Raw genomic sequence first — 21,626 nt, forward strand, 5'->3', positions numbered from 1 at the left:
AGAGCGATAAACTCACCACTGCGCCCCCTTCCCTCGACCTGCACCTGATGGGCCAGAGCTATAATCTCACGTCCCTTTTCTGAGCAAGCAGCAGCTTGGGACATTCTCGTCCCCGTTCGTTTCCTGGGTCCCGGGGCCGGGCTTCCCTTTGAATGGGCGTGAGCCCCCGGCTCCTGGCGGAGGGTGACCGAGACCAGCGTCTCTCTGGGTGCAGGGGATGCTTGGTGTGTTCAGACCCCCGACTTCGTTGCCCAGTCGGCGGGTGAGTCAGTAAAAGGCATTTCCTGAGCAAGACTGCAGGCTGAAGGGGCAGAAATTGCTAAAATTAACCGGGCTAATGTCAGCTGCGCTCTGCTGGTCTCTGCTTCTTGGCCCAGCTCGATGATGTCTGCGTTCCCCTCCCCTGTCTTACTCCCTGAACCCCCAAAATGTCTGCGTCCCCTTTCTGGTCTCTCTCCTCTGACCTTCATCGGCCAAATGGCCGTTCCTTTTTCCTGTAAATGGAAATGATGTTTCAGCCCTGGTCTCCTCCGGAGGCGGCTGTGCTTCTTGGGCAGTTACGACACACTGGGCAGTTGCCTCTCCGGGAGACCTGTTTTGAGAACAGGGTGAGTCAACTGGAATATTTATGGTGCTACTTCCGGAACCCAACAGACTAGGACATCCTCCCAGGTCCCGCGGGCAGTTTGCTAGGTCTTCAGCCTCTGCTCTGTATTTGGGTTGTTAGGGGTTTCGCGAAGGGCGGGGAGAACAGTCCCTGGAGGAGGGGGGAAGAGCTGAGGTCCGCTCCCTGGAGCGGCTCTACCTCCAAGACTCACTTTACTGTTAAAATTAACCAAACATATGATTTTACTCATTTTAGGTTTTTTTTTCTTTTTGGAGTAGCTCTATTTTGAATGTCCAAGGCTTTTTAATAACTTAATTTTGCTTTTTTTTAAAAATCACTATTTCTCTGTGATTCAGGCATTCCTATTTGGTGAGAACTCTCCAGCTTAACCTTTTTCTTTTTTTTTTTTTTCCTTCATTGATTTTAGAGAGAGAGGAAGGGAGAGGGAGAGAGAGATATAAACATCTATGAGAGAGAACATCGATTGGCCGCCTCCTGCACACCCCCCACTGGGGATGGGGCCCACAACCTGGGCATGAGCCCTGACTGGGAATCGAACCTGTGACCTCTTGGTGCAGGGTCGACGCTCTACCACTGAGCCACACCGGGCTCGGCTTCATCTTAGTAGTGCCCTAACTTTGGAGTTTATTTATTTCTTAGACGAGGTGGTATTTGTTTTGTTGACAATAGTGACAGAATTCAATCCCCATGTGGGTTCTGTGGTTAGTGACACTTCCACCACGCCTTGGTTGCTATGGACACGAAGCATAGGGTGTGAAGCCTCAGGCCCCATCCATCGGTGTGGAAAAGTGCTCAGAGCACCTCTCACCTCGCAGGGCACGAGCCTGGTTCTTGTGCATGAGGCGTGTCCGCAGCGGTCTGTGGAGAGCATCCTGCCTTCAGTGTCAAGACCAGCACGGTCCCGCGGAACCTTCTGGATGATGACACCGGTGTTCTTCCTCTGTGCCCTCCGGTGTGGTGGCTCAGGCGACCGGGGGCTTGCTCTGTGGCCAGTGCCCCTGAGGACTGGGTTTCACATTTAAGCCACGTTTTAATAGCCACCGGTGGCTGCTGGTGACTGTGCTGGACGGCAGTTCTAGAGCATTAGACAGTGATCAACTTCTGCTGTTTCACAGACGAGGATCGCGGCGAGGTCAGGGCCACGGCGTCTCACGGAAATCTGCGGTTTTCACTTGCTAATTAGATGTGTTTACTACAATGATGTTTTTGATGCCCTGGCCGGTTTGGCTCCGTGGTTAGAGCATCGGCGTGTGGACCAGAGAGTCCTGGGTCCGAGTCCAGCCCAGGGCACGGGCCTTGGTTGCGGTTGGTCCCCGGCCCCGGTTGGGGGCGTGCGGGTGGCGGCCAGTCGATGTGTCCCGTCGATGTTTCTCTCTTCCTCTCTTTCCCTCCGACTCTGAAAAAAATGGAAAAATGTCCTCAGGTGAGGATAAAAAAATAATAAATAAATAGGATGATTATATTTATGGAAAAATAAGTGATATTTATATATTTGTAAAACATATGTGGCCCAGGCTCGCCGTGTGTTCCCTGGAGTTGTGGGACTGTGGGGGAGGGTGTATTGCTCATCCCGTCGGAAGAGGTGACAGCAGAGGTTTCCACTGTGGGCAACGCCAGGAGCGTGATGCCCACCAAACGCCAGCGTCACTTCAGGTGACCAAAGCTAGCGAGAGGGGACAGCCGGGAGTTTGCTGGCCGCAGTGGATGGCCGGCATTCAGACCAGATGAGCGTGCCCATTCAGACCAGGGGTCACCGAGCGGGGCTGGACGAAGGGCAGCCACCAGGCCATCGTTTGTGCTAGAGGTGGGGACACAGGAGTCGTGCGGGAGGCAGCCAGTCGATGTCTCTCTCTCTCTCTCTCTGAAGATAAATGGAAAGATATCCTCAGGTAAGGATTAAAAAAACATTTATTGATTTTAGAGGGAGGGAGGGAGATAGAGAGAAACATCGATTTGCTGTTCCACTTGTTTATGCAGTCGTTGGTTGACTCTTGAGTGTGCCGTGACCGGGCATGGAACCCGCAACCTTGGTGCCGCTGGAAGATGCTCTGACCACTGAGCACCCAGCCTGGGCAGTGCACTGGCTCTACAGTGTGTTTAGTGATTGGAAACACTGTCACCGTGTAAAGAGTCCTTGGTACCACTGATTTTTGTTTTAAAATATATTTTTATTGATTTTTAGAGAGAGAGGGAGAGAGAGAGAGAAAACACCGATGAGAGAGAACATCGATTGGCCGCCTCCTGCATGCCCCCCACTGGGGATTGGGCCCACCACCTGGGCATGTGCCCTGACTGGGAATCGAACCAGTGACCTTTTTTTTTTAAATCCTCACCTGAGGACATTTTTCCATTTTTTTGTTCAGGTAGAGTAGGAGGGAGAGAAAGGAACAAAGAGAGAGAGAGAAACATCAACGTGAAAGGGACACATTGAGTGGCTGCCACCCGCACAACCAACAAGGGCCGGGGACAAACCGCAACCGAGGTACGTGCCCTTAGTGGGAACCGAACCCAGGTCTCTCTGGACCGCAGGCCGACGCTCTAACCGCTGAGCCAAACCGGCCAGGGTGAACCAGTGACCTCTTGGTGCATGGGTCGACGCTCAACCAGAGCCACACTGGCCGGGCGTCCACTGATTCTTACTGAGATACTGATGCTGGCTATTCCTGGCTGCCGGTCAGGGTCCCATCGGTCCTGGCAAGAGTGCCGTCCTTCCTGGGGCCTGTCTAGGGTCCAGTAAACCCTCACTACCTGCCCCGCCGGCTGCCTCTTCCCTCCCCTCCTCTCTCTCCGGAGACTCCAGCTTTAGCCTCGTCTCGTTTCCGCTGTCTGGGAACCTGACCACTTCCCTCTCCTCTGGGCTGCGTTTCCTGCCTGTTCTTGGAAACATCTGAATTCAGTCGGGCAGCAGCGTGCTCAGTCCTGACCCCACTGAGAGTCCATCAGACACTGTCGTTAGAAACGAGATCAAAGCAGAGCCTATGTTTCTTACGTTATTTGGGGGGAGAAGGAAAAAGAGGTTGAAAAATAAAATCGTGTACCCAGTTAACCTGTGGAAGAACTCAGGTGCAAAGACCCCGTTATTGATCCGAAGGGACGTGTGTCCTCTGATTCCTCACTGCTCACCCCGGGCTCCCAGGTCAGTGGTGACAGCCCGCTGGCGTAGGGCTGGACACGATGCAGAGCCCGTCACTGCTGCCCGCCCCACCGCCTGTGGGGATGGGGACTTCTGGGGACCCGGAGGGCTGAGCACATGACGCACCCGTGGCACCCCTTCTTTGCTGCACTCACCCCTCAACAGGGAAGCCCGCGGCTGAGGCTGCAGTTGGCCACCAGACAGAGCCCACGTCTGGGCTCGGGCGAGCCCATCGCAGGGCCGGCTGTGCTCAGGGTGAGCGGCGTCGTGCGGATGCGGCAGGGCCAGGCTCTGCGCGTCTCCACTGCCTGGACATCGGGCTTGAGAAGTTCCTAAAAGTACCTTCGGGGATCCTTCCTGTCATGAGCCATGGGTGGGAGGGGCCACACCCATGACCGTGCACAACTGCCGCGTCGACTCAGTGGGTCCTAAGGGGCGACCCACGTGGACAAGGGCCGACACCATCGCAGTAACTCATTTCTGCCTGCTCCAGGTCGCCCAGAAAAGGAGAGTCCGGAACCCTCCCTCCCTGGACCCCGAGGTGCTGTCGGTTTTCGTGCCACCCTTGGTCAGGAAGGACGGTCAGCCGGCCGCCGCTGGCTTCGGGACTCTGAGCAAAACCAAGAGGCGCTCCTTCAGGAAGAAGAGGGAGAAGCCCAGAGCAGAACACAGCAAGGACCCTCCGGGGGGCCCTCGGGGGCTGGACACCGAAGACGTTAGTGTCCCCAACGGCGTGGACCTGCTGGCCCTGCCTCAGCTGTGCTTCCCAGGTACTTCCCCTCCCGGTGGACGTGCCTCAGGCCACACCCATGGTCAGTGTCTGGACGTCACCGCACTCAGCAAAGTGCAGCCGGAAGCCAGCTGGCCACCCCTCGGGGCCCTGTGTCCTGTGTTCTTGACCTTGGGGGTTTCAGAGCTAAAAGGGAACTTCGGTCATTTAGACAGTCCCAGGGTTTTGAAAACAGTCCTGGAAGACGGGGACCCAGGTCGCGCTGTGTGTTCGTGGTGCTGTCGAAGGGCCCTCGGGTCGGACCTCAGCCAGCCTTCAGAGGCCTGGCAGGGGCCAGATGACATCAGCTTAGCCGGTTCCCCCAGTTCCGTCCCTCCCCCCGTTTCCTGGGTCCCCAGGACCAGACGCACAGGTGGCGTTTCCCTCCCCAAACTGGCCAGTTCGGCCTCACTTTTTGGCTGGTCTTGGAGGAATATTCCAGGGGCTGATGTGGAAAACTCTCTGGGGACTTGGTGTAAGTACCCGTCGGGCCGTCTCCACGAGACATCGATGCTGCTGCTCGGTCTCGGGAGAGTGAACCGAGGGCCGCTGTGCTCGGGCCTCACAAACCCTTTCTTCTGTCTTCAGGGGGCCTGTGTGTGGCCTCTGAACCCAAGGAGGATTGTGTCCACTTCCTGGTGCTGACCGACGTCTGTGGGAACAGGACGTACGGCGTGGTGGCCCAGTACTACCGACCGCTGCACGTAGGTGACACCCACGCCTCCCGACTTTGGGTCCAGGGTGGGTCTCCGGACAGCCCCATCTTACAGAGGGGAATGGTGGCCCAGAGAGGTCCAGGGACTTGTTTGAGGTCAAAAGGCAGGCAGGGTTTGAACTTGAGCAGTAGGCACTCAGGATGTGGCTGCGGGCGACACGGACGGGCTGTTTCCAGGGCCCCTCTGCCCGGCTGGCTCACAGTGACCTCCAGTTCAGACAGTCCCTACCACTGCGCTCCTCCCCCCCACCCCAAACCCCCAAAGAGCCCGCTCCCCGGGGCCAGATCAGGGGCCTCAAACAGTGTGCCCCTTGTGAGCTGTGCCTACTGGAGCCCCTTGTCCCGGCCGGGAGCCCTCCTGCTCCCTCCTGCTGTCCGTGACGCCCCCTGGTGAAGCCCAGCCTGTGGCCCTTCTGGTGTCTGGCCGTGTTCTGTCCTCTCACGGGGCAGTGAGCGGCTCCAGGGCGGGGACACACCGCCACGGAGCAGCACAGAGCAGCACCCAGTGGGGCCCGTCCCAGGGCTGAAGGCTGCTGCTCACTCAGACTGGCTGTGAACGGGGGGCAGCACGGGGGGGGGGGGGGGGGGGGGGAGGGGCTGGCTGGCCCAGCCCCTGCTGTCTGTTTCGAGGATCCCCGCGGACATCCGCCGGGGGAGGTGACTGTCGCCCTCGCTCTTTCTCTAGAACGAGCACTGCTTCTACAACGGCAAGCCGCACTGGGAGCCCACCCGGCCGACCACGAGCGCGGCCGGCTGCTTCGTGCCCTTCGCCGTGTGCGTGGTGTCCAGGTTCCCCTACTACAGTGCCCTCCGGGACTGCCTGTCCTGGTGAGCCGCCGCCCCGGGGGCTGGGGCTGTGGTGCGGACCTGGGACCGTGACAGGGAGGTGCCCTCGGAGGCAAACGATCGGAGTGAAGTAACCTGCAGGGCTTTCCATGGGTTTTTATGGAGAGATGTAACCCAGGGAGAACTGTTCTGGCCGGAGGAAGTCAGCGGGCTGCTGGCGGTTCCCACGCGTCCAGTTACCCCTTTGGGTGGACTTGTTAACGGGTTTAATGCTGATACTGGGGTGAAAGCCTGAGGGCAGAGAGCTTGGGGAAAATTGGGGAACCCTGCTTCTTGCCTGATCGACTCCCCTCGCAGGGGTGTGACCACGTGGCACGGCGCAGACGCTGTCCTGTCCCGCCGGGCACACGGCACCGCCACTGAGCTGTTCTCAGGATTCAGTGCTGGGCGGAGACAAGGCAGTGAGGGGCCATGTGCGCCAGGTGCTTCTAGTTCCTGGTGGGGGACAGGCCACTCTGACCTCATGCCCTGTGGGGGCCCCGCATGGGTGCAAGGCTGGTGCCCCCAGGAAGCTGCTCTCCCGAGGGCTGGCTGCGGTCAGTGCAAGTTGGGGGCCCCAGAGACTCTGCTTTGACTAGAAATGCTCAGGCCATTGGATTCTCAAATGTGTATGATCTGACTTTTTTCCTTTTTCAATTTCAGTTTATTGCCTCATCTAAAGCTCTGCAGAGATTTCGAAGTTGACAATCACATAAGAGATTTTGCTGCGAAACTCTCTTTAATACCTAGCCCCCCGCCTGGACCGCTCCACTTGGTAATTCTCTCTCTGTCTTTGCAATATGTTGACCGGTTCCTTCCATTCTAGCTGTGTGTGAACTTTGCTACTCAAGATCCTTACAAGCATTTCAGACACTATGTCTAGAAGTCAGAAAATAAATAAAAGTAGAGATTTAGATAAATAAAAGTAAAAGCGTAGAAATAGAAGTTTGTTCTCACACTGACAGTAGGCTTGAGCGTCGCCGAGTGGCTTGCGACAGCCCGTCAGTAGTTAACACGTCAGTCCACTACTTGCTGTGCAGAAAACACAGCGTTTACTCAGATCCCAAACCTCCCGTTTGTTGGTCCGCAGCATCGGGGTTACTCTGACCTTGTCCCTGTTTTCTCCTGTCCAGTGTGACTGATGACACATTAACTGGCTTGATGTTCCTGTTTTGTTATTCAAAGAGCCACTGTGTTATTTAAGTAACAGTCGACCGTTTCCCAAACTGGGTTCCGGTTCCGAGGAACCTGTCCCGAGACGTGCTGGCTGCTTCGTGAGGGGGCTGAGGCGGGCTCGGAGGCCGACCCCGCTCTGCTCCTGTTGAGTGCCGGGGCGGACGGCTGCCCGCGCGATGCGGCCTCTTCCACGCAGTGTTTTTCAGGCTAATTGAACCACGATGCTCCCTTCTTACAAACAGCAGACCCAGAACAGCAGGCCTCTGTCCGCCATCCCAGTGAGGAGTAGCCCCTGAGCCCTCTCCTGCCTGTCCCTTCCGGAGGCCGCACAGCGCATCTCGGCTCCTACGTTTGCTCACTGACCGCTGAAAACTTGTTTATCGGGAGACGTGATTACTAACTAAACTGTCTTTGTCACGGTACCTGCACCCAGGCCCAGAGCCGGAGCGGACCGTTGACTGTGGGGTGTTCTGCAAGGCCCTCTGTCTGTTACGTGGGTGACTGGCAGGCTGTCTGTCTGTTACATGGGTGACTGGTGTTTCTTTACTGTGCAGCGAAATCATCCAAGTCTGTGCTCTTGCCCTGGGAACTTGGCAGCACTCACGGGCCCACTGCAGCGGTGAACAGCCCTCGGGTCTGGTCTCTCCGTCCCTCCCTCCCCTGTCCTTGGCTCACCCTTAGGCCCCTTCTGTTCGCTCACCTGTGGGCTCCCGGGGTGGGCGGGCACCCAGCACCCACGAGCACCTCCCGTGTGGCTGGCGCTGTAGAGGAGGGGGGCTGGCAGCACCCAGACCCCACTTCTGGGCGCACCGGAGACCCCGAGAGGAGGGGACCACACTGCCCTTAAACGCATGACAGAGGCATTCTGTGAAGACAGAATTTGAAGTGTTACTTAACAGTGTTTAGAAAATCAAAGGGCCTTAGCATGTTTTGAACTGCATGTCTCTGAGGAACGTTGCCTACTGAACGCTCCGCAGCGACAGGTGACAGCACCGGCGGAGAGCACTCGGAGGTGCCTGGGCCTCTGTTTCTCTTTGTTTTGCTGCTTAGTGAGAGTCCGAGGCCGCCTGGCTGAGACATGCAGTCCTCAGTTGGGCTGGCCCACGACGGCCGGTCCTGTCCATTTCTGGGCTGTTCCTGTGACGGGCAGGGTGACCGCGGAGTCTCGGACAGTGTTTCCTAAGTCCGAGCTTTCTGAGCCCAGCGCGGATGCCAGAGCCTCCCGCCCGGCTGGGAGCAGCTCCGAGCTGACCGCGGACACGGGTCTCGGCAGGTATTCAACATGAAGCCGCTGCAGATTGTGTTCCCCTCGCGAGCGGACCCCGAGAGCCCTGTCGTCGACCTGGACCTCCACCTGCCCTTGCTGTGCTTCCGCCCCGAGAAGGTGCTACAGGTGCGCGGCCCCCGGGGCGTCTTCCATGACGTGCAGACCAGCGAGCTCGGAATGGTCATTCTCGTGCTCGAAGCCGACGTCCACTCCAGGGCGCGCTACTGGCAGAACTGCACTTTGGGGGGGGGGGTGTCCAAGTGGCTTTTGTTTTGGCAGATGGAGCAGGGAAGCCCGGGTAGAATCCGTCCCCCAGGTCTGGGCTGTGGCGTCCTCAGTGGGCTGTGCCCTGTCGGAAGCATGTCCACGTGTGTCCACCCCAGATCCTGACGTGTCTCCTGACGGAACAGCGAGTGGTGCTCTTCTCGGCCAGCTGGGCACTGCTGACGCTGATGGCCGAGAGCTTCCTGGCCTACCTCCAGCCCCTGCACTGGCAGCACACCTTCGTGCCCATCCTGTCGGGGCAGATGCTGGACTTCGTCATGGCTCCAACGTCCTTTCTCATGGGCTGCCACCTCTGCCACTTTGAAGAAGTCAGCAAGGTCAGGTAGCACCTTGGACGCATAACCTTGAGCCTGGCCAGCCCAGTGCAGGGACTCATGGGAAGCCGCGGAGGACGTGCCTGGAGGGAGGCCGGGCAGGTCCCTGGCTGTGTGTGGCGCCCCGCACACACCCACACCACCCCACTTGTCCTCACGGACCCCGGGGGGCGCGAGGCCCTGTGCCCCTTCTCAGTCCACGTAGTCACAGCAGCTTGGAAGGCTTCCCAGAGCTTTCCAGTGAGTGTAGGCGCTGGAGTCCATGGCGCTGACTTCAAGTGCAGCCTCTGCTGCCGGCGCGACCTTGAGCGAGTTGCCTCTGGGAAGTGGGCAGGGCTCAGCCGAGGACACCCCGGTGCCCCACCCAGTACCCTGCACTGACCGAGGCTTGGAAGACGGTGGCTGCCGCTGCTCCTGCTCCATGTCCTTTGACCTCTTTTTGAAAAGTTTCTTTCTTTCGTATTTAGTTAGCGGGAGTACCAGGCTCAACTCATCCAAGATACGAGTCCGTGGCACCTAGTGTCTGTTGACTTAATTTCGCGAACTATTTTATTTATTTCATTTCTTTCATCTTTGTTGTTGAAAGTATTACGGAGGTCCCTCCTTTGCCCCCACCAACACCTTCCTCCCAGGGGACAGACACACTTTGAGAAGGCCATGCTCTGAAGTTGAAGACAGTTTGTTTTCAGTCATGAGGGGGCAGAAAACCACCTTGTTCCAGACCCTTCGGCAGGGAGACACGGGGCCGTTCATCTAGCCGCTGCGGGGCAGGCGGGAAGGCACCCCTTTCGGTTGACCTGTTCTGGGGATTTCAGGACCAGCAGCAGGACTTTCCCGAAAGCGTTTGGGGTCTGGCCACTTGCCGGTGGTGCTGCAGCCCGGACGCCACCCTAGAGGAGGCACCCCCGCTCAGCGGGCTGGGCCACCGCCTGTTTGCCCTGGAGACGTCGCCGGCATGTTTCATGCTAGGTGGGGCCCAGCCCAAGGGCTGGGAGTGGACCTGCAGAGGGCCCGTCACATTCCAGGGACTGCTGAGTGCAGGGCCCAGCGCATGACGCCCTGTCTGTGTGCTTTGTCACAGATAAGACTGCACAAGCAGGCCGTGCACATATTTTAAACATGCCAAGTGTGTGCGGTCGCCGAGCCAGGGCCCTGCCCATGCTGGGTTCTCAGAGGGGCAGGGTTTGGGGCAGCTGGACGGACACGGCGGGTACAGATATTGGTGTTGCTCTCCTTGGAGTTCTGGAATGTTCTTGCGATCTTGACTCAGGCGAGCACTGAGCTCGTTATGGCGACTCGTGGTATTTACCGAGCTCCTGGGCGAGATCACAGGCTGTGTGCCCTCGTTGCGTGGGGTGATTTGATGGTGGCGACACTGTCTGTGTGCAGATGCCGTTCTGTTTCCAAAGATGTGCTCAGATTCTCACAGCAGCCTGACGCTCACTTCGTAGGAAGCGGACGGTTTAGTTCTGATCAACATCGACAGCGGGAGCGTCACCTGCTCGGGCGGCGACGGCGCGGACATCCCCGACATCCCTCTGCTGGCCGCGCAGACCTTCATTCAGAGGTAACGCTGGGGAACACCTGTCCAGTTCTCGCCGGCCAACTCCGACTCTCTTTTCCAGTCTTATGACTGATGTTTTACGTGTTTATAGTTTGGAAATGACGTCATTTGTCTTTATTCTTATCTGTCAGTTACGGTCTCGTAGAGGCTGGTGATGGTCACGGCTCCTAGGAAACCTCTCTCTTCTGGCCCCGTGATCCTGTGCCTGTGACCTCTGAAGTTCCTTCTCTTTTGTTCATTCACTCATTCACCCGCCCTCCCGTCCACCACCCACCCTAGATGGGTTTCCAGTACCCCCATGTGCGGCCCCTGCCCTGTGACCCTGGAGTCCCAGGGACCCGGACGGACAGACCCGCCACCCGAGCAGGTCACTGCCCCTCCCAGCGCCCTGACTCTGCAGACTCTGTTTTGCAGACTCTGTTTCATGGCTCTGCGGTGCCTGCGTCCCGTCCTGGTGGAGAGGCTGGTGGGCACCCTCCTGGTGCTGCTCTGGGAGGAGGGATGGAGTCACTGCTGTCGGGCAGAGGGGCACCCTGGGCGGGACGGCCGGCAGAACGGTCTCGGGGGCACTTTCTTCCCTGGGAGGTGATGCGATGGTGGCGGGAGACCCTGCGTTCGCCCTCCAGCCCCCGCTGCCCTCACCAGTGTGGCTCCAGGAGCGGCCGTGGCTGCGGGGGCAGCGTTGGCACAGCCAGCAGCCAGGTGGGGCAGAAGCCTGTGCTGAGTGAGGTGAAGTCAGAGGGGGCCAACGTCCCATTTTTAAATTTTCTTTCTTTCTTTTTTAAATCCTCACCTGAGGACATTTTTGCATTTATCTTCAGATAGAGTGGAAGGGAAAGAGGGAAGGAAGAGAGAGAAATAAACATCAATGTGAGAGACACATCGACTGGCTGCCTCCCGCACGACCCCAACTGGGGCCGGGGACGAACTGCAACCGAGGTGCCTGCCCTTGGCCAGAATCAAACCCGGGTCTCATTGGTCCACGGGCCAACGCTCTAACCGCTGAGCCAAACCGCCAAGGCTGTCCCCTTTACCTTGTCGGGAGGTCAGGTAGGGGCGAGCTGAAGCCTGGGGAGTGGAAGAAGCGGGCGGCAGCCGACCGATCTGACTGTTCACCAGCCTGGGCTGTAACGAGCAACACGTGGGTTGTCTGACAGTCCCGTGAAGACACGTGATGTGTACCTGCTCCTTCCAGGGTCCAGAGCCTCCAGCTGCACCAGGACCTGGACCTGGCCCACCAGGGCGCCAGCACCGACCTGAACGACGGGCGAGCCCGCCGGCGGGCCTGGCAGCAGCGGCTCAACGCCCAGATCCAGCAGCTCACCCTGCAGCTGCTCGTCAGCATCTTCAGGTACCTTCCGCCCCCGTCTGTGACGGGCGAGTCCCACGGGCTGCTGGGCAGTCCCTCTGCCCCGAGGGTTCAGGCCCGCAGCCTGTGTGACTCCTTCAAAACCGACATTTCGATGGGTGGATTCTTCTGATGTCTGTTTGCCCGAAGCAAACTGTTAGGAAGCAGAGGCGTCTTGTAGACGGGTGGCGTCACCTCTGCCCACAGCCGTACGATTTGGTTGTGGAAATGGTTTACTTTTGTTCTAGTAAGAGGACATCTTCCATGGGAAGGTTTTTTTTTTTTTTTTAAATAAACATTTTGTAAATTTGATGAGTTCCTAAAGAAACAGAAAATGTGATTACAGATAATGAAACTGTTCCCTTGATGAAATAATTTTTCCTTCACGAAGATGACTCTGACCCTATTACGTACTATCGCTGTGAGATCCTTCAGATCTGGGACATGGTTTGCCAGAGTCCCCACGGGTTCATGGACGAGGAGCGGGGTCCAGAGCTAGAAGCCGGCTTGGGGTCGGGGGTCAGGCTGGCTCCCCTTCCTGGCTCCCCCCACCCCTGGGACTCAGCTGTGCTTGAGTGGACACTTAGGGATCATTGCATTCTCATTTCCGTGAGAAGCCAGGGGCTGCAGCGACAGGGACCCGCCCTCCTGGCCGTCACTCTGGTCGGAGGGCAAAGCTGTGCTGAAGTGAGCAGCTCGGCCCAGACACCCCCAGGGTGTGTCCCTCTGGCGGCAGAATGTTCTCCCTGAAGAACAGCCTTTCCAAGTGCACCTCTGGTCGCCTGCCGGCGTGTGATGTGTGCTGTCTGTCTGTCTGTCTGTCAGGGAAGTGAAGAACCACCTGAATTACGAGCACAGAGTGTTTAACAGCGAGGAGTTTCTCAAAACGCGCGCCCCCGGGGACCAGCGCTTCTACAAGCAGGTCAGCAGGGCCGCGAGCCACCTGCTGCTCGCTCGTCCTCCGCAGCTAAACCGTCCTCCGCGCGACTGTCTTCCGCCTGTGCGCCTGCTCAGAGCGCGCTCTCCGGAGGCTTCTTTTAGCAGCTCCCTGCCTGTCCTTTGGCCCAGTCTTATTTTCCGGGCGTAATTTATTAGAACAAAACACTGAGTATGATGGGTTTGGACAGATGCGCCACCTGGGTCCTCTCCAGGCCCCGCCCACAGCCCCGGGCAGCAGAGAGCAGCTGTGGCCAAGTGGAAGGGCCCGCCAAGGGAGGGAGGGAGGCTCACCTGGGCGTGGGCAGCGGGAGCTCGGGCAGATGTCCCGAGCCGATGGGAGGTCAGGGTGCAGGGCGGGCCATGGTCCCCAGGACACTGCGGAGTTGGCGACAAACCCAGGCTGTGCTGCGGGGGCGGGGCCAGGGCTTCTGCACTGTCTCGTGATTTCTCAAACGCAGAGTGACCCGTGCTTCCCAGTCCCGAGAGAGGAGCCCAGGGGTGCCGCCGGGCAGCATGCCTGCAGGGGCAGGGCCGGGGGGAGGTGGGCCGGAGGGCCGTAGGGAGCAGGCAGGGCCCGGGGAGGCAGGCAGGGCCGGGGGGAGGCGGGCCGCAGGGCTGCAGGGAGCAGGCAGGGCCGGGGGAGGCAGGCTGGAGGGCCGCAGGGAGCAGGGAGCAGGGAGCAGGGAGCAGGCAGGCCTGGGGGGAGGCCGGCCGCAGGGAGCAGGGAGCAGGGAGCAGGCAGGGCCGGGGGAGGCAGGCAGGGAGCAGGGAGCAGGGAGCAGGCTTGCGTGGCCTGCAGGCACACCGTCTTCCCCCGCAGGTCCTGGACACCTACATGTTCCACTCTTTCCTCAAAGCCCGGCTCAGCCGCAGGATGGACGCCTTCGCCCAGATGGACCTCAGCACGCAGTCGGAGGAGGACAGGTGCCTGCGTCCTCGCGTCTGGGCGCTCAGCTCTCCGGGGACCGGACCCTCCGTGGTGTAGTTTTGTTTGCGCAGATAGATGGTGGATTCAGTCACAAGGCCCCTGTTCAGCAAGGCCTGATGAGCTGCTGACAGCTCCTCTCCGAGTACTGACTTGGGGACACTCTGAGCCTCACGCTGGCATGGCCCCTGCACCTCTGGGTCTGCGTTCAGGCTGTTCCCTCCCCGTCTTCCTCCTCTCCCTGCACTTTCCTGAAGCTTTTCCTACGACCCTCCAGTGCACGTCAGCCGTGGGTGACGCCCCTGCTGTTTCCGGGCTCGGTGGCCTCTCCCGGGGGTGCGGTCTGTCCCCCAGCCTTTACTGCCCCCGTGGAAGACTGGACACTGGCCACCACCCTGGGGAACACGCGCTACTGAGGCTCACTCTTCAGTCATTTCTGCGTCTAAAGCACTGCTTTCTCCCCAGAATAAGCGGGATGCTTCTAAGCCCCAGACGGCCAACCATCGAGAAGATGGCCTCTCACAAATCTTCGCCGCAGCGCGCGGCGCACCGGCGCATGGTGGTCAGCATGCCCGACCTGCAGGACATCGCCGCCCCCGAGCTGCCGCCCAGGAACGCGTCGCTCCGGAAGGTCGACCCCCCAGGCTGCAGCAGCACAGGTGACGGGCTCGCCGCTCCCTCTGGGGCTGCGGCTTCTCGTGCGCGGGCGGAGGGAAGACACCAGAGCTCCATTCGGCAGATGGGGCCGGGCTTTTACTTATTTAACAGTGTGCGTGTAACACTCTTAGGAGATTCATTCTGCAAACTGTCCATCATAGGAAATAGTTTCCTGTCTGTATCTTCCATCACGGAGCCTCAGTAACAGCTCTACAGTCTTGGTCTTCCACATATATGTGCACGTATATGTACGAGGGTGTGCGTACAAAATACACGTCTACGTATGTCACCATCTGATGGGACATGACGATGTTAGGCCCCGATAAGTGCCCCGCACCCGGGAGCTGACTGACACATGGGACGGAAGCAGACGATGCGCAGGGTAAACCAGTGCTGGTCGTCGGTGTTGTGGTTGGAGGAGGCAGGGTCGGCACGGTGATGGGGCCAAGCACGGCAGCAGCATTTCGGCGGAGAAGCGAGTGAATGGAGGGGCCGGGCCGCAGTCACGGTGGGGGGGGCGGGGCAGGCACGGGTCATGAGGTACGCGGCTGCATCTCTGCGGCAAGTCCACACAGCTCCAAACGTCAGCTGGGACTTTCCTCGGTCCACCGATGGCTGTGAAATGCCCCTGGACGTGTGTCGGCCTGCGGCTTATCTTTGTGTGACCACAGCAAGCCACGGGCCACGCGACCTCAGTGACTGACACCCAGGGCTGCTCCCCGGGCGCCCCCTGGTGGCCACTGTCTTGGGCTAAGGCACCAGCTACCAATCGGTGCCTCGGATGTTACGTAAGAGGGCTGGAGACTGAGTGAGGAACTCGCCTCACTGACACCAGTGTCCCCTTTAAATGAAAAGACCTGAAAGAGCAAGAGTTCTGGTGGTGACGCTGGGTCCAAGTGCCCTGCACAGCTGCTTCCTGGCGGGGTGACCCTGGGCTGGTTTCTTCACCTCTCTGGGCCTGCGGTGCCGCTTCTGGAAAGCCCAGCAGTGTCTTTCTCCTCTGCTCTGTGGGAACACATTCTGCAACCTCTGGGCCCCCACCTGGAGCTCCCTGCCCCTCCCAGGCTCACCCCTCCTTCTCCAGGCTTCACGGCCGAGACCCCAGCTCTGGGGTGAGTGCCTACCTGCGGGGCTGGCGGGTGCTGCCCATGGCAGCCCCTGGGAGGCCCTCAGCTGGCACCTGTTGAAGGAACTGGTGAGGCACCCTGGCTTAGGGTGGGCTCTGGCACTTAGCAGCTGTGTACCGGGACAGCGGAAGCCCGCGTCCACATCTACACGGTGGGAATAACACCACCTGTCTCGGAGCAGCTGTAAAGGCAGCCAAACGGGGACTTCACGGGGCTGAGCCCTGCCCAGCGAGACATCTGGGCTCAGGTTATCCGCTTAATCCTCCTGTGAAGACAGTGACGGATGAGCTCGGCATTGATAGTTTCAGCGAGTAAAAGTATTCGGTATTCTCAGGGTGCCATGCAAGCAAAGGCAGGCTCCGTGGAACTTTCCGGAAGAGGCCACATGTTCTTGCTTTGCATGGCAGGTCGACCTTTCCCGGACAACGTGTCGGCGACACGGGCTTGTTTGCAGGTCTGTGCTCATTGTCTGCTTCTCCCCTTCCCTCTAGTTCTGAACGTGAGCCCCAAGTTGACGTACACGTTCAAGATCCCGGAAATCCACTTCCCCCTGGAGAGCCAGTGCGTGCAGGCCTACTACTCCGACTGCGTCTCCCTGCTGAGCACAGCCATGAACTGCCTGGCCCCCGACAACTCCGTGCTGCTGGCCAGGTACCTGTACCTGCGAGGACTCGTCCACCTGATGCAGGGCCAGCTGCTGGACGCCCTGCTGGACTTCCAGAGCCTGTATAAGACGGACCTCAGCATCTTTCCTGCTGACCTCGTGAGGAGCGCGGTGCAGTCCATGCTGGGCCCCGAGCGCGCCCAGGCCGAGCGCACGCCCGAGCTGCGCAGGCTCATCAGCCAGGTCCTGGACAAGCCTGGGGAGGCCCCCAAGGCTGACGACCATGTGAAGAACTTCGAGCTGCCGAGCAGGCACATGCCGCTGGATGACTTCGTGCAGAGGGTCCAGGAGTCGGGCATCGTGAAGGACGTCAGCATCATCAGCCGCTTGTTTGAGGCCTTGACTGTAGGTAAGAGGACCAGTCGGCTCGTGGGCGAGACCCCCGGCTGTGCTGCTGGCCTGGGTGCCTACAGGAACCGGAGCAGAACAGAGCCAGGCAGGAGCAGTGAGGGGCTAGATGGGCTGGACTTCTTAGTGGTTGTGCGGGGTGGGGGGCCCCACCGGCATGTCACAGAGAAGGAAGCGGGTCCTTTCCACAGCTTCCGGCAGCCACACTGCTACACAGTAGTGACGCTGGGCGTGAATATTGAACATCAGTAAAGGTTACTGTGTCATTTGAGATCATCTTGGCCACAAATAATAAAAGTAATTTATCAGCTCGCACAAGCAGGGATATTGTGATAGTTGGCTTCAGGCACGGCTTGATCCAGTGGCATGGGAGTGTCACCAAGGATCTGGTTTCTTCAGAGTTAGCTTTTTTTAAAAATTTTTTATTATTTTCTTGTATTTTTATTAGTGGGAGGGAGAGAGAGGAAGAGAGAGAGAGAAACATCAATGTGAAAGGGACACATCGAGTGGTTGCCACCCGCACGACCAACCAGGGCCGGGGACAAACTGCAACCGAAGTACATGCCCTTAGCGGGAACCGAACCCGGGTCTCTCCGGACCGCAGGCTGACGCTCTAACCGCTGAGCCAAACCGGCCAGGGCTTTTCAGAGTTAGCTTTGTCTGAGCACTGGCTCCCCTCATGGCCCCAAGGTGGCTGCCACCAGTTCCAGTGGTGGTGACACAGATGTTTGCCACCAGAGTGTCCCCATCCCAGTGTTCACACCTGATGTCCTAAGTTACTGTGACTACCTGGCTTAGGTCACACAGTGATCCCTGTCCCTGGGTTAGCTGCTGGAGAGGGCGGATGGGTTGGGTCTAAACCTAGGCTCACCCTGGGCACCTGGGGCTGCAGGGGGAGGGAGGGGAGAACGCCCAGGTGTTTTCCATCCAGGTAGACAAGTGCTGGCGCCACCTGCTGCCCTGTCCAGGTAATGTGCTACTTCTTAGGTGATGGGAAAGTACTGGAGCACAGCTGTGTGTGGCTTAAGACATCTCTCTTCTTTATAAAATGTAGGCCAGCAAAAACTGATTGACCCAGAGACATTCAGAGATTTCTACACCTGCTGGAAGGAGACAGAAGCAGAGGCCCAAGAGGTCAGCCTGCCGGCGTCGGTGATGGAACACCTGGATAAAAACGAGTGTGTTTACAAGCTCTCCAGCTCCGTGAAGACGAACCGCGGCGTGGGCAAGATCGCCATGACCCAGAAGCGCCTGTTCCTCCTGACGGAGGGAAGGCCGGGCTACGTGGAGATCTCCACCTTCAGGAACATAGAGGTGGGGCGGGGCCCGCGTCTGTCCGCCCGGCAGCTGAGCCCCCCTTTCCCCTGGGGAAACCCAAGCTGAATGGCGACTCGGCGCGGGCCTGGTGCTCCTTGTCCAGACCCACACGAGTTAGCGGGGTTGTTCTCACCACTGTCCCGGCAGGGGAGCAGCTGCGCCCACGGACCCTGGTTTCCCCCCCGTTTCCTCCACACTGCCCCAGACTCTGCCCCAAAGTGAGACCTGTTTACGGCGCTGAGAGGAGGAACCGCCTTTAAGTGGTGCGGATGAGTCCGTGTGCGGACACGTTGGTGAATCTACCAGGAGGATGCTCAGCCCTGACACCAGCGCCGACTCGATTTTGTCTGTGCCTGAGACCAGGGTCACTTGGAGGTCCCTCCGCTTCCTTCTGGGACCAGGGTCATTTCAGGGCCCTCTCTGTCCTGCTGGGACACACCCTCCCTCCAGCCCCCACCAACCCAGCTCTGGTCCAAGGCCCGAGGGCTCTCTGGGCGGCCCTCACCCGTTCCGGGCCTTCATGTCACAGCTGAGGGTCCTAGCAGGTCCCCTCAGCGAGTGTGGACAAGGACAGCCGTGATCTTTAAGTCAGTTTTTTTAAATCCTCACCAGAGGATGTTATTTAAGTTGATTTTTTAGAGCCCTGGCAGGTTTTGCTCAGGGGTGAGAGTATCGTCCCATGGACCAGAGTCGTGGGTCCGATTCCAGTCAAGGGCATGTATCTCGGATGTGGTTTGATCCCAGGCCCTGGTTGGGGTCGTGTGGGAGGCAACCCATTGATGTCTCTCTCACACTGATGTTTCTCTCTCTCTCTCCCTCCCTCCTACTCTATCTGAAAGTCAATAAAAAAAATCCTCGGGTGAGGACTAAAAAAGAACAAATAGATTTTTTTAGAGAGGAGGGAGAGAAACGTTAACACGAGAAAGAAACACAGATTGGCCGCCTCCCGCACACACCACTGCCAAAGATCGAACCCAAAATCTATGTATGTGCCCCAACCGGGGATTGAACCTGCAACCTTCTGGTGCACGGGCGGTGCCCCAAGCAGCCAGGCACAGCGTGGTCTTTCGACAGCTGCTGCCCCTCAGGCCCCGGGCCCCGGGGGGTGGTCGGGCCCTCACCGTCCCCATCCCCCCCCGCCTCTGCAGGAAGTCAAGAGCACCACGGTCGCGTTCCTGCTTCTCCGAATACCGACTTTAAAGATCAGGACGGCGTCCAAGAAGGAAGCCTTTGAAGCCAACCTGAAAACAGAGTGTGACCTGTGGCACCTGATGGTGAAGGAGATGTGCGCCGGGAAGAAGCTGGCGGACGACCACAAGGTCTGGGCGAGGGGCTGCCCCTGCTCTGACCCAGCCCCGTCGGGTCGCTCCCGTGTCCCCGTGAGGACGCTCGGCCCTTGGAGCTCAGCGCCCTCGGTACCCAGGTCGAGCTAGACGAGGTCTGGCCAGGACGCACCGAGGGTGCTGTGGTCCGTGAGACCCCGAGGCCTGTGGGCGGACACCCCGTGCCCCGGGAGTGGTGGGAAGGGCTGGGCTCAGCAGGTTGGGCGGGTGCACCGACCCCTCCCGCACTGTCAGGTCCGCGTGCCAGGTTTCTGTACCTCGGTGACTGTCTCCCCGCAGGACCCTCAGTACATCCAGCAGGCGCTGACACACGTCTTGCTGATGGATGCCGTTGTGGGCACAGTGCAGGCGCCCCACGCCATTTACGCCGCCTCCAAACTCTCCTACTTTGACAAGATGAAAAACGAAAGTAAGAAGCACCGTCAGTGGGTTTATCTGGGGGACGTTTTGTCCCTTCCACGTCCCTCAGACGTTTCCCTCTACACTGTCAAATGTGTGTTGGACGTCCTTGAACTGTCCCCCTCCTCTCCTCCCTGACAACCTGCCCTGGAGCCCTTCGCTTGCGGGCACAGGGCAGCACCTCCCCCGCCTGGGCAGCGCCAGGTGTCAGCCCTGAGCCCCTCGACGCCGAGGATCACCCACCGCAGGGACAGCGCCGTCTGGGGATGAGCTTACGGGGCGTCTCCGCTTCCCTCCGTTGAGGCTGTGGCACTGCTGTGTGCGTTTCCTTGGGGACGCAGCGGGCTGTCTCTGCCCCGGACGAGGAGCCGCAGGTGTGGATGCGGCTCGGCACACCGCTCGTCACCACGCCCGCCCCAGGACCCACCCTCCTGCCACAGGCAGATGCTCTGCTGCCACCAGACCTGCTGGGGGCTCAGCTGTCAGTAGTCCTAGAATAAGACACTGAATATAGGTTTTTGGGGGTTTTTTTTATCCTCACCCAAGGACATCCCTGCATTTTTATCTTCAGATAGAGCAGGAGGGAGAGAGAAACATCGACGTGAGAGAGACACACTGACTGGTTGCCACCTGCACAACCCCAACTGGGGTGGGGACTAAGTGTAACCCAGTACGTGCCCTTAGCGGGAACTGAGCCCAGGACTCTCTGGTCCGCAGGCCAACGCTCCAACCACTGAGCCACACCGACCAGGGCAAATGTGGGTTTTTTAAGGAGCAAAATCAAATCGATGCTACACTTTGGCTGTTAGACCCCTAAGCTCAGGCTGAGCCAGCCTCTGTCAAGTTTACAGAAAAGCCTTCTGCTCCTTGTAAACACCACCCACAGTGCCCCGGCCAGTGACACCTGCCCTCCGTCCACACGGCAGAGGGAACCTGAGATCCGTGCCCCGTCCCTGTTACAACAAGACCTGTCCCTGTGTGTGAAGCTTCGAGAGGCCGGTGCCCGTCCCGGGCTGACGTTAGCAGCTTAGGATGGAAATTCTGAAGACGAAGTTTTGTTGCGTTTTTACCCCCTGCCTGGTGGGTGTGTCTGGGGAGGGTGTGGGGTGCTACTGGCACCCCCTGGCCGAGGAAGGGAGGCTGCTCAACACCCTGCCTGCCAGGGCGGCCCCAGCAGCCAGGTTGGTGACCCGAGGTCGCACAAGTCAGTGCTCTGGGCTCCGTCGGGGGGTCTTCCGTTGCTGAGACGCGTCCATCTTCTCTGGCAGGCCTGGCGGTGGTGTGTGCGGCGGGTCGGACCACGGCGCTCACTGAGCAGGACCACGGCCACCGGCCGCACGTGGCCCCGTGTCTCCTCTCTGAGTTTTTCTCACAAACTACCGAGCTTCACCCCCCACAGGCATCTGAGGAAGCAGAGGGGCCGCTGGACCAGGGCGGTTTCAGAGCCCTGACCCCCATGTTTGCTTTCAGTGCCCGCGGCCGTTCCCAAGACAACTGCAGAGACGCTGAAGCACAAGATCAACCCTTCGGCCGGAGAGACCTTCCCGCACGCCGTGGACGCGCTGCTGTACACGCCAGGTACGTGCCTCCTCCTGTGCGGTGCGCCTGACGCGGGGGGACGGGCACCAGCTGTTCCTCCCTCGGAGGGGAAACCGCTGCACCACTGACCCGACTGTCCCCTCGCGGAGGCCGAGGCCGAAGAGCCCAGGGAGGTGACCAGGGCAGACGCTTCACATGGTCCCACTCCAGTGACCGTCCCTCGCATTCTGCGGCGGCTCGGTCAGAGCACGGGCGCTTGCGTCCCTCCCCTGGGCCGTGAACCTGGTCACGTTGTCGTCACCAAGTGACCACCTCCGAGCGTCGTCTCGGACACCGTCCACTGC

At 59.2% G+C, this 21,626-nt stretch overlaps 2 protein-coding genes across 6 annotated transcripts in view; one reads left to right on the forward strand and one right to left on the reverse strand.

The window, feature by feature from the left end:
• Window positions 1–21,626, reverse strand: part of AGO2 (argonaute RISC catalytic component 2) — a 381,544-nt gene that overhangs the window by 308,599 nt on the left and 51,319 nt on the right. The window lies entirely within an intron of this gene.
• The window catches only part of DENND3 (DENN domain containing 3), a 31,041-nt gene that overhangs the window by 1,116 nt on the left and 8,299 nt on the right, over window positions 1–21,626 (forward strand). For both annotated transcript variants that reach the window (XM_036263884.1, XM_036263885.1), the window contains exons 2-17: window positions 4,255–4,531; window positions 5,119–5,234; window positions 5,931–6,073; window positions 6,734–6,845; window positions 8,520–8,639; window positions 8,897–9,115; window positions 10,564–10,679; window positions 11,872–12,027; window positions 12,850–12,946; window positions 13,784–13,887; window positions 14,354–14,547; window positions 16,164–16,685; window positions 17,739–17,998; window positions 19,150–19,320; window positions 19,624–19,753; window positions 21,214–21,321. In XM_036263884.1, coding sequence (XP_036119777.1) covers window positions 4,255–4,531; window positions 5,119–5,234; window positions 5,931–6,073; window positions 6,734–6,845; window positions 8,520–8,639; window positions 8,897–9,115; window positions 10,564–10,679; window positions 11,872–12,027; window positions 12,850–12,946; window positions 13,784–13,887; window positions 14,354–14,547; window positions 16,164–16,685; window positions 17,739–17,998; window positions 19,150–19,320; window positions 19,624–19,753; window positions 21,214–21,321 — 2,845 coding nt within the window. The remainder of the gene's footprint in view (window positions 1–4,254; window positions 4,532–5,118; window positions 5,235–5,930; window positions 6,074–6,733; window positions 6,846–8,519; window positions 8,640–8,896; window positions 9,116–10,563; window positions 10,680–11,871; window positions 12,028–12,849; window positions 12,947–13,783; window positions 13,888–14,353; window positions 14,548–16,163; window positions 16,686–17,738; window positions 17,999–19,149; window positions 19,321–19,623; window positions 19,754–21,213; window positions 21,322–21,626) is intronic.

The sequence above is a fragment of the Molossus molossus genome, unplaced genomic scaffold (genome assembly GCF_014108415.1).
Source record: "Molossus molossus isolate mMolMol1 unplaced genomic scaffold, mMolMol1.p scaffold_m16_p_16, whole genome shotgun sequence".
NCBI lineage: Eukaryota > Metazoa > Chordata > Mammalia > Chiroptera > Molossidae > Molossus > Molossus molossus.